This window comes from Schistocerca cancellata, chromosome 2 (genome assembly GCF_023864275.1).
Source record: "Schistocerca cancellata isolate TAMUIC-IGC-003103 chromosome 2, iqSchCanc2.1, whole genome shotgun sequence".
NCBI classification, from domain to species: Eukaryota; Metazoa; Arthropoda; class Insecta; order Orthoptera; family Acrididae; genus Schistocerca; species Schistocerca cancellata.
In genome coordinates, this window is record NC_064627.1 from 530,982,925 (window position 1) to 530,995,427 (window position 12,503).

The window sequence follows — 12,503 nt, forward strand, 5'->3', positions numbered from 1 at the left end:
GCGTAACTGTGTGGTGGCACTTTGAAAGATCGGCTAGTCACAACAGCTGTGTGTTAAAAAGTCTATATTAGTGTAACAGGTTTAATGTGGCACCTGGTACAATATCAAGTCACAGGTATGTGATAATGTGTATCTCTCTGGTCTTATGTTACTGTATTTGGGTGTCTAAATATTTTTCTTCCTCTGTTATGTTCTATATGTTGGTATTGGAGGAGTCTGTAGAGCTGAAGTCCTCATCTGAATTAAACCAGTCCTCTTTGACATCTGTTACAATGCAATGCTTGTAAGGTCTCATCTGTTTATAGATGGTGTGTTCTGTTTTGGAAATGTGATCTATTCATTCATTTAGTTGTCCCCATTTGTGTCAATCCCTGAGTATTGTAATGTTTCCATTGTAATTCCTGTTATGTTTCACCATACATGTGAGTACTGCTCACTGTACAGCACAATGTGTTCAGGGGATCCATCGTCAGCACATCACCGGTTACTGTAGAAAGAAAGTGAGTAGAATTGGTTGCTAAATCAGTTTAAGAGCTTTCAATATATGTATACATAAGTTTACAGTAAAAGGTCTGATGGGATCAAATCTGAATAATGGGATGCCAATTCAGTGTTACTGCACATAGAAATAACACTTCTAAGAAATATGATAAGAATTTCAAGTCAATGGTATATGCAGGCTGTTGCACTATCTTATTGAATCACATGTTTCTGATCCATGTTCATCAGAAAGCTCATCAAATTTTTGTCCAGTGAAAGTTCCGTAACACTGAAATTGGTTATGTATTGCCTACGGGCTTCAAGTGTCGCCTGTTGTTGATATTTCATTATGGATTTTCCTTTTATCTTTTCTGCAATGTTTTCAAGAACATATGTTTCAGGAGACAGTCTTAATTAACACCTGATTAGCCTTGTTCCTTCAACTACTTCAACTCTTTTGGATGAAGGATACCTGATTCTGAAAGATAGCTTTTCTGTAACTATATCTCTCTCTGTTGTTACTTTGAAAGCATATTTTTGTCTGTTCATAGTTATAATTTTCTAATGACTGCATCAATAAAAAAGAAACTTTAATATTGTAACTGGAGAGGCAGCATGTCCTTTCACTTACCGTTTGTTACTGCATCCACTAAAGTGTTCATCAACAATCATATCTGGTTATTTTCACATCCCTGAACATTTTCCTACTTGATGGGATCTGTGGAACATGATGACTGAATGAATTTATGGTGTAAGGGAAATTATCATTATTCCTTGTAGCCTCAATGTAATGTGACACGTGGATGTAGTTTTTAAAGGGCTTCACATTTCTTACCTGTAAACATTATCCTTCATGTTGAGATAACAGGTTGCCATTTTGTGGGTGTGTGTGTGAAAAATATTACGTTAGGTAGACTGACTAGCACAGTTAATGCAGTTTAGTGTAGCTTTATTATTTATACATATATACAATATTTAAGTTACAAAGATGTTATTCTGTGGTTCTCATACTGTGAAAAATGGAAGCTCTTAACATGACCTTAAAGGTAAGTTACAAATAAGCTGAAAATTTAATGTCTTTCCAGTCTGTCACTGCTGTACAGTGAAAATACAATGAAGTATTACAGACTGATGTATTGACATTTAGTTCCAAAAATATTTGTTCTTGTTTACTGAGGTCAGCAACATGGAGTGGAGAGCAGTTGAACACATTCCAGTCAATGATAGTTGTAGATGATTGCAAAAAAGTCCCAGTTTTAACTTCTTCACAAATGTCATGCAGCTCACAGCTATAGCTTCATTGTATGTACCAGTATTGAAATTCCTTATAAAAAGATAATCCTGGCATTGCACTGGAACAAAATAAATGATGTAAAGAATAGGACAGATATATTAAAACTCTGATTTGCTGCCTTGTAAAGAGCAGGTGTCTATATATGTCCACAGCAGATAAAAACTGAAATGACAATAGAGTCTATGATCCTCAGTTGGTTTTATAGGCAAACACAATATTAATCATGGAAAGACATTTTGATAGTAACTGTTAGGGTTTGTACACAATGGCTTTGAAGGGAATATGTCAGTCACACAACCTGTAGGAGAAATTTATTGAATTCAAGAATCAACAGCAGAAATTTGTTGGAGGCATGCGGTAGGTCTTGAAATGCATGCACATAAATAACAAGGCAAGACACACAACAGTAGCCATGGAAGCAACCACTACTGCCATTGTCTCTCACAATTTTAATCTGCCAATGCCGATTTGCTGTTGCATGTTTTGAATTTCTGGATTAAGAACAGTCAGTTTATATTTGCAGATATATAGTTCTGATTCAGTTTTAAAACTGAAATAACTGTTTTATAATATTTCACAAGTTAACAATAATACTACTATTTTATGCTTTAAAAATAAGTATAAACAAAAACATCACAAAATGTTGTAGATTTCTGCAGCAAATAGTATCACTCACTTTGTTTTGTGTAAAGTCATCCAGATCTGATATGAGATTTCAGATAGTAACAGAAGACAGGCCTTATTCAGATCATTTTGAATAAAGGGGCTGCAATCTTTCTTTGTCTTCTGGTGGAAATATTTATTGTCACAGCAATTCCTACTGTCTGTCACAGTTTCTTCTACATACAAGTATATGGAACAAAGGCACTTTGGAAATGGTGTGCTGACATTTTCAGCTGTTTGTACTCTTTCTCGCCACTGGAGGTCCTAACTGCAGCTAATGTCAGTATCTATGGGCCTGGTACAAACTGTGGAGTGGTACCCAGTCTCCATCAGCATTGATTTGTTGTGACTTCTTCTTTATTTTCATGTATACAGAATCACTGTAGTTGTCATACTAGAAAAGAAGAAAATATTAAATGAAACAAATTGGTTGTACTGAATATAGTAAGACTATTTACAATAAACCTTAAAAAGGTAATTTTAAGTATTGATTGCAATGCAGCAATGAAAGAAATGTGTTTAAAGCTTCTACTTACTTGTGTATAAAAGCTGAAGGATAATAAACAAATGTAGTAATGGAAAGTCCTTGAAGGAATGTAAATAATGGAAGGAATAAAGGCAAGAAATCACTCTATAATGGAGGAAAGAAGAGTAAAAACATTGCTGAGATTTTGGATGAAGTCTTTCTTGAGTGGTAACTAGTATAAAATAAATATATGAAAACACTGAATTTTGTGGTTACATTGTTGCCACCAACCATATTTCACTAGCACTACAGTGTTACTGGGGTGACTGGTTGTATCAAGAAGAGTGGATGAAAGAAGAAAGGAAATAGGGAGGGGGAGGAATGGTTGGAGGGAAGAATTACTGACAGGTGGGAGGGAAAGGCAGCAAGTGCACAGAATAGGAATGTAGCACCAGTGGGCCTACTCTAGTACATGCAAAGTGAATTGCTTATTTTACATAATTACACAGAAGCATGGACTAGGAGGGGAAGATAGGATAGAGGAAGAGGATGGCTCCAGAGTGGAGGGTGAGAATGTCGAATGAATGAAGTGGGGCACATAGAGACAGGAGGAGATGTGTGTGGAACAGGAGTTAATAGAAATTGGGGCCAGGAGAATTAAAGGATGTTGTAAGGGCAATTCTCTTCTATATTATTCCTGGAATCTGGCATAATGGGGTGAGGTTGGGGATAGGACAGGTGTGGAGAATGATTTCAGTGACATGAGTTGTAAAGCAGCAACTGAAGTCAAACATGCCATACTCAGAAATGTTTTCCACCTCTGGATTGTCAGTCCAGCTCTCAGACACAGTCAAGCTGTGACCATCCATTCAGATGGACAGCAGGTCTGTTGGTCACATAAAAGGCTGTGCAAAAGCTGCAGCAGAGCTATTATATGATATGACTACTTTCACATATGGCCTTACCTCTAACAGGAGAGGACATTCTTGTGACAGACCTGGGATATGGTGTGCTGGTTGGGTGCACTGGTCAGGTCTTCCATCTCCATTTTTCACAGGTGTCTGGTCCATGTAGCAAGGGATTGAGATAATATGTGGCAGAAGGATGGACCAGGGTGTTGCACACATTGAATGAGTAGTGGGATACGACCTAGAGAGAGGTGCTCCAAGAACCGTGGATAGTGTGTTCCACATTTCTTGGTATGGTGATAAGGTGTTGAAGCTCTTGTGAAGGATATGGTTAAGATGTTTCAGTACGGGATGATGCTGGGTTGTGAGGTAGGGTGCCCTTTGCAGCTGATTAGTGGGTGTAACTGAAGGAAATGTGGCGCAGTAATCACCTACAATAGTACATCCAATATAGTTAGATTTATGGATTCTAAGAAGCTTGTAGAAGTTTGCTATATGGAGGTTGGTGGGAAGAAGTAATTATAGTGAGGAGGGGGATGTATTTGGGACAGAAGTTCTGGGATGGGCCTAAGGATTTGAGTAGTAGGGTTTGGTAATTATACTGGACATCTAATGTGTGGTTACTGGGGCTGCGGGTGTAAGAATCAGAGAGTTGGCAGATATGTTCTATCAGGTAACCAGTAGCATTCATCATAACAAGCCTTTGTCCACGGGAAGGATGATTAGATTGGGGTCTATCTGAAGTTGTGGATATCTGTTCTGACATATCTAGTCAAAAGCTCAATCCCACAGAAAGGTCTCACCTTCAGACCCACACCCAAATTCTGTCACTGAATACTCATCAAAGACACACTCTAGATATGTTTGTATTAACAAGAAAGGACCTGTGAAGGGTGGTTGAGGTTGAGTTAGAGGTAAGAAATTTCTGAAAGGTAACCTCAGTGTGATGTAGGAGTAGGGGAGGGTCACTGTTAGACAAAAGTATGAACTGAGAGATGCAAGATTCACTTTGAGGGGACTTGTGGCAAAGAAGTGTTTCCACTGTAGGACTCAGGAAAACAGTGTGTCTTTGATGAGTAAACAATGACTGAACTTGTGTGGGGGTCTGAAGGTGAGACCTTCTGGGGGATTGAGTTGTTTGGTAGGGTTCTTGGTTTTGTGTGGTACTGGAAGGTGAAATGTAACAAGGTGGAATACCTCCACTTCCTATAATCCCACTCCTAAGATAAATACTACTTTTTTATCTTGTCCTCTCTTTACATATGCAATACATATGTCATGTACATATGAAATCTTAGAAATCTCATCTGAGCTGTATTTTTCAAAACATTGTTATTCAGTGTACAGTTTACAGGCTACTGACAACAACAGTTTAAATAGTTTGCAAGGAAAAATTTTATTTGAAAAAATATTGAAAATTTACAATTTGTGCAAGTCATATCCCCTTCAAAATTCAACCCGTTAATAATTGTTTGTTTTATGATAGACTTATTTTATCCTTCACCAGAACTTCAATGCCGTATCACCATACCAAGAAATGAGGAACACACTACCCACAGTCCTTGGAGCACCTCTCTCTAGGTGACATCCTACTACTCACTCAATGTATGCAATACCCTGGTCCATCCTTCTGCCACATATAATCTCAACCCCTTGCTACATGGGTCAAACACCTGTGAAAAATGGAGATGGAAGACCTGACCAGTGCATTCCCATCTTTCTAATGAACATGTTATATTTTCTGAACTGTATGTTTCAAAAGTCGTCTTTATTTAAAATTGTCAGTGTCTAGAACATTCAAATCTTAAAATTTAATACTTTCAAAAATCCAGTGGTACAATATTGTAGCCCTGATTTTTCTGATTCCAAAAATTTGTAATTTTTCTATAATAATATTTTAGCTAATGACATTCAATTATAAAATGAGAGTTTATAGAAAAGTCTTGGTGTACTTTGATAAATCCCAGTGCACACCCAAATTTTCACAACATAAACTGAGCGTTTATACAATTTTAAAGACATTGAGTCAACTGTAAACCAAAAAGCATCTGTGCCTAATGTGTATCTGTATTCTAAGCTTCTCCTGTCTTTTGTGTTAAAAAAATGTAATAACTGCATAATTTACCATTTGTAAAAACTGTCCTGCATTCACCTTTAAATAGGTGCTGTGCTCAAAACCACAGCCAGTCTGCATTGAGCTTTCAGAGTACAGTTTCTATGATAGTTAGTCCCTGAAATGTTAACTTATGTGCCAGTTTGAGTCGGTCTGCATCAAGCTACTGAAGAGTACAGTAACTATGCTAGCCATGTGTTAATCAAAATTGTAAGGGTACAGATACTGATCCTATACTTCAAGGATCCAATCTACCCTTACATTCTTTTGCTACAGTGTGGTGATATCGCTGACAGAAAAGCCCCATTGTTCTAAAATGGGTGGACTGGTGCCTGGAGATCTTACGGTGTGAAAGAGTGAGTCAGTCGAGGTGGAGCATGCTTACGGGACAGATGTAAAAAGCCTGCACTTCCCATGATCATGCATAAAATTGTAAGATTTTATTGGTATTTGCACCAGAGTTCAAGCATGAGTAGAATGCATACATGTGTGGGCAAATTTAGAATCCTGCAGTTCAGGATTATACTTCATATCTGAGAGAACTGTTATGTAATGAAAAGGTAATCATACACTAATGGACTGGCAATGGTAAGCACAAACAAGCACATGATAAATGAGTGACTGCAATTGTAGTGTGAATGCAATCTGAACAAGTAGGGATATGTTACTTGAATGTAAAGTGGAATAAAATAAATGTATCATTCAAAAGTGTTTACACATTAAAAACTCTGCATTATTAATAGAATGTTTTGGAAGGAACAGAATCACAGAACAGTGTAGGGAAATAGATAGAGCACATGTCGTAGGCTTACGTAGGAACATCAGTTACTGGTGCTTTTACCTTGGGTGTAAGTTCACCCTTTATAACTGGCTTCTTATTAATGACTGTGTCATATTTTTCTAACTAGCCAGATTACAGCAAACATTAATTAACTATACTAATGGAAAAAAATCACAGCTTTGTATCTTTTTGTGTGGAAAACATGTATTGGTGACAGTCATGTTTTAATTTATAGCAAAATCTATAACCCTAACTCCATTGTTGTTGTTGTTGTTGTTGTTGTTGCGGTCTTCAGTCCTAAGACTGGTTTGATGTAGCTCTCCATGCTAATCTATCCTGTGCAAGCTCCTTCATCTCCCAGGACCTACTGCAACCTACATCCTTCTGAATCTGCTTAGTGTATTCATCTCTTGGTCTCCCTCTACGATTTTTACCCTCCACGCTGCCCTCCAATACTAAATTGGTGATCCCTTGATGCCTCAGGACATGTCCTACCAACCGATCCCTTCTTCTAGTCAAGTTTGCCACAAACTTCTCTTCTCCCCAATCCCATTCAATACCTCCTCATTAGTTACGTGATCTACCCACCTAATCTTCAACATTCTTCTGTAGCACCACATTTCAAAAACTTCTATTCTCTTCTTGTCCAAACTATTTATTGTCCATGTTTCACTTCCATACATGGCTACGCTCCATACAAATACTTTCAGAAACGACTTCTTGACACTTAAATCTATACTCGATGTTAACAAATTTCTCTTCTTTAGAAACACTGTCCTTGCCATTGCCAGTCTACATTTTATATCCTCTCTACTTTGACCATCATCAGTTATTTTTCTCCCCAAATAGCAAAACTCCTTTACTACTTTAAGTGTCTTATTTCCTCATCTAAATCCCTCAGCATCACCCGACTTAATTCGACTACATTCCATTATCCTCATTTTGCTTTTGTCGATGTTCATCTTATATCCTCTTTTCAAGACACTGTCCATTCCGTTCAACTGCTCTTCCAAGTCCTTTGCTGTCTCTGACAGAATTACAATGTCATCGGCGAACCTCAAAGTTTTTATTTCTTCTCCCTGGATTTTAAAACCTACTCCAAATTTTTCTTTTGTTTCCTTTACTGCTTGCTCAATATACAGATTGAATAACATCGGGGAAAGGCTACAACCCTGTCTCACTCCCTTCCCAACCACTGCTTCCCTTTCATGCCCCTCGACTCTTATAACTGCCATCTGGTTTCTGTACAAATTGTAAATAGCCTTTCGCTCCCTGTATTTTACCCCTGCCACATTTAGAATTTGAAAGAGAGTATTACAGTCAACATTGTCAAAAAAAGCTTTCTCAAAGTCTACAAATGCTAGAAACGTAGGTTTGCCTTTCCTTAATCTTTCTTCTAAGATAAGTCGTAAGGTCAGTATCACCTCACATGTTCCAACATTTCTACGGAATCCAAACTGATCTTCCCCGATGTCAGCTTCTACCAGTTTTTCCATTTGTCTGTAAATAATTCGTGTTAGTATCTTACAGCTGTGACTTATTAAACTGATAGTTCGGTAATTTTCACATCTGTCAACATCTGCTTTCTTTGGGATTGGAATTATTATATTCTTCTTGAAGTATGAGTGTATTTCGCCTGTCTCATACATCTTGCTCACCAGATGGTAGAGTTTTGTCAGGACTGGCTCTCTCAAAGCTGTCAGTAGTTCTAATGGAATGTTGTCTACTCCCGGGGCCTTGTTTCGACTCAGGTCTTTCAGTGCTCTGTCAAACTCTTCACGCAGTATCGTATCTCCCATTTCATCTTCATCTACATCCTCTTCCATTTCCATAATATTGTCCTCATGTACATCGCCCTTGTATAGACCCTCTATAGACTCCTTCCACCTTTCTGCTTTCCCCTCTTTGCTTAGAACTGGGTTTCCATCTGAGCTCTTGATATTCATACAAGTGGCTCTCTTTTCTCCAAAGGTCACTTTAATTTCCCTGTAGGCTGTATCTATCTTACCCCTAGTGAGATAAGCCTCTACATCCTTACATTTGTCCTCTAGCCATGCCTGCTTAGCTATTTTGCACTTCTTGTCGATCTCATTTTTGAGACGTTTGTATTCCTTTTTGCCTGCTTCAATTACTTCATTTTTATTTTTTCTCCTTTCATCAATTAAATTCAATATTTCTTCTGTTACCCAAGGATTTCTACTAGCCCTCGTCTTTTTACCTACTTGATCCTCTGCCGCCTTTGCTACTTTATCCCTCAGAGCTACCCATTCGTCTTCTACTGTATTTCTTTCCCCCATTCCTGTCAATTGTTCCCTTACGCTCTCCTTGAAACTCTGTACAACCTCTGGTTCTTTCAGTTTATCCAGGTCCCATCTCCTTAAATTCCCACCTTTTTGCAGTTTCTTCAGTTTTAATTTACAGTTCATAACCAATAGATTGTGGTCAGAGTCAACATCTGCCCCTGAAAAAGTCCTACTATTTAAAACCTGGTTCCTAAATCTCTATCTTACCATTATATAATCTATCTGATACCTCTGATATTTCCAGGATATCTCTGCTATCTCCAGGATTGTTCCGTGTATACAACCTTCTTTTATGATTCTTGAACCAAGTGTTAGTTATGATTAAGTTATGCTATGTGCAAAATTCTACCAGACGGCTTCCTCTTTCATTTCTTAGCCCCAATCCATATTCACCTACTATGTTTCCTTCTCTCCCTTTTCCTACTGTTGAATTCCAGTCACCCATGACTATTAAATTTTCGTCTCCCTTCACTACCTGAATAATTTCTTTTATCTCATCATACATTTCATCAATTTCTTCATCATCTGCAGAGCTAGTTGGCATATAAACTTGTACTACTGTAGTAGGCATGGGCTTCTTGTTTATCTTGGCCACTATAATACGTTCACTATGCTGTTTGTAGTAGCTTACCCACACTCCTATTTTTTTATTCAGGGCAGGTAGGTTAGAAAGTTTAAAAAGGGAAATGGATAGGTTAAAGTTAGATATAGTGGGAATTAGTGAAGTTTGGTGGCAGGAGGAATAAGACTTCTGGTCAGGTGATTACAGGGTTATTAACACAAAGTCAAATAGGGGTAATGCAGAAGTAGGTTTAATAATGAATAGGAAAATAGGAATGCGGGTAAGCTACTACAAACCACATAGTGAACGCATTATTGTGGCCAAGATAGATACAAAGCCCACACCTACTACAGTAGTACAAGTTTATATGCCAACTAGCTCTGCAGATGACGAAGAAATTGAAGAAACGTATGATGAAATAAAAGAAATTATTCAGACAGTGAAGGGTGACGAAAATTTAATAGTCATTGGTGACTGGAATTCGAGTGTAGGAAAAGGGAGAGAAGGAAACATAGTAGGTGAATATGGATTGGGGCTAAGAAATGAAAGAGGAAGCCGCCTGGTAGAATTTTGCACAGAGCACAACTTAATCATAGCTAACACTTGGTTTAAGAATCATGATATAAGGTTGTATACATGGAAGAACCCTGGAGATACTAAAAGGTAAAATGACATTGTAATTCTTTCAGAGACAGCAAAGGACTTGGAAGAGCAGTTGAACGGAATGGATGGTGTCTTGAAGGGAGGATATAAGATGAACATCAACAAAAACAAAACGAGAATAATGGAATGTAGTCGAATTAAGTCGGGTGATGTTGAGGGTATTAGATTAGGAAATGAGACACTTAAAGTAGTAAAGGAGTTTTGCTATTTGGGGAGAAAAATAACTGATGATGGTCGAAGTAGAGAGGATATAAAATGTAGACTGGCAATGGCAAGGAAAGTGTTTCTGAAGAAGAGAAATTTGTTAACATCGAGTATAGATTTAAGTGTCAGGAAGTCATTTCTGAAAGTATTTGTATGGAGTGTAGCCATGTATGGAAGTGAAATATGGACGATAAACATTTTGGACAAGAAGAGAATAGAAGCTTTCGAAATGTGGTGCTACAGAAGAATGCTGAAGATTAGATGGGTAGATCACATAACTAATGAGGAAGTATTGAATAGGATTGGGGAGAAGAGAAGTTTGTGGCACACCTTGACCAGAAGAAGGGATCGGTTGGTAGGACATGTTCTGAGGCATCAAGGGATCACCAATTTAGTATTGGAGGGCAGCGTGGAGGGTAAAAATCGTAGGGGGAGACCAAGAGATGAATACACTAAGCAGATTCAGAAGGATGTAGGTTGCAGTAGGTACTGGGAGATGAAGAAGCTTGCACAGGATAGAGTAGCATGGAGAGCTGCATCAAACCACTCTCAGGACTGAAGACGACAACAATAACAGTGGTGAATTTCTTTTTTTTTTCAGTATTTGAGGAGGTTTCATATTTTTCAAAAATCCTTTTTACATGTGGATCTTGAAAACAATTAGTTGCAGAGTGTGACAGTACAGATTTTGACCCTATACTTGAAAGTTCAAATGTACCCATATGCTCTTCTGCTACAGTGCAGCGGCATCACTGATGGTGATGCCCCTTCGTTTCAGAAGGGAAAGACTGGCGTGTGGCATGCAGGAGTGAGTTACTCATACAGGAGCACTCTTACAGGGCAGGTCCTGAGAACCTTTGCTTCTCACAGTCATGCATAAAATTGAAAACATTTTACTGATAGTCACACCAGAGTTAAACACACATATAATATGTCGAGTGTGAACAAAGTTAGAATTTTGAAGTTCAGGAGTACGGTTCATACCTAGGAAAGTGGAGTGGATTGGATTGTTTGGGGGAGGAGACCAGACAGCAAGGTCATCAGTCTCATCAGATTAGGGAGGGATGGGAAAGGAAGTTGGCAGTGCCCTCTCAAAGGAACCATCCTGGCATTTGCCTGGAGTGATTTAGGGAAATCACAGAAAACCTAAATTAGGATGGCCGGACGCGGGATTGAACTGTCGTCCTCCCAAATGCGAGTCCAGTGTGCTAGCCACTGCGCCACCTCGCTCGGTATAGTTAGGAGTCTTGTTGTGTAATGAAGAGGTGAACATGCAGTAATGAACCAGCAATGGTAAACTCATACAAGTGGTTGATAAAGGAGTGGCTGCAATTGTAGTGTGAATGCAGTCTGAACTAGTGGGGATCTGTTACTCAATTGAAAGTGGAATAAAATAACTTTATCATACAAAAGTGTTCATGTAATACAATCTCTTCAGTATTAATAGAATATTTTGGAAGGAACAGAATTGTAGAACAGTGTTAGAGAATATATAAGGCATGCATCATAGGCTCACATTCAGACTTTTAGTTATCAGCATGTGTACGTTTGGAGTATGGTCACCCTCTAGAACTGGTTACTTATTAATGTCTGATGTCTAATTTTTTTAACCTGCCAGGCTACAGCAAGTATTAGTTAACCATATTCACTAATAAAAGCAATAAAATAGTAGAAAATCCAGGATGAAATGTAACAAGGATGCTTGCTGCTCACAATAGAGTGAAGATGCTGAGTCACAGATAGGCACAATGAAAAGACTGTAACAAAATAAGCTTCCAGCCAACAAGGCCTTTGTCAGAAATACACACACACACACACACACACACACACACAAACACACAAACACACAAACACACACATGGCTAGTCTCTGGTAGCTAAAGCCACAGTGTAAGTGTGTGTGTATGTGTGTGTGTGTGTGTGTGTGTGTGTGTGTGTGTGTGTGTGTGTGTGAGAGAGAGAGAGAGAGAGAGAGAGAGAGAGAGTGTCATCTATTTTTAACAAAGGCCTTGTTGGCCGAAAGCTTATTTTGTTACAGTCTTTTTGTAATGTCTATCTGTGACTCAG

General features: G+C 38.4%; 1 protein-coding gene across 1 annotated transcript in view; it reads right to left on the minus strand.

Moving 5' to 3' along the window:
• Positions 1–1,506: 1,506 nt before the first annotated feature.
• Positions 1,507–12,503, minus strand: part of LOC126162081 (Down syndrome cell adhesion molecule-like protein Dscam2) — a 131,342-nt gene continuing 120,345 nt past the window's right edge. The window contains exons 10-11 of the mRNA XM_049918355.1: positions 2,451–2,831; positions 1,507–1,832 (exon numbers count right to left, since the gene is read on the minus strand). Of these exons, the coding sequence (XP_049774312.1) occupies positions 2,718–2,831 (114 nt within the window). The 3' untranslated portion in view covers positions 1,507–1,832; positions 2,451–2,717. The remainder of the gene's footprint in view (positions 1,833–2,450; positions 2,832–12,503) is intronic.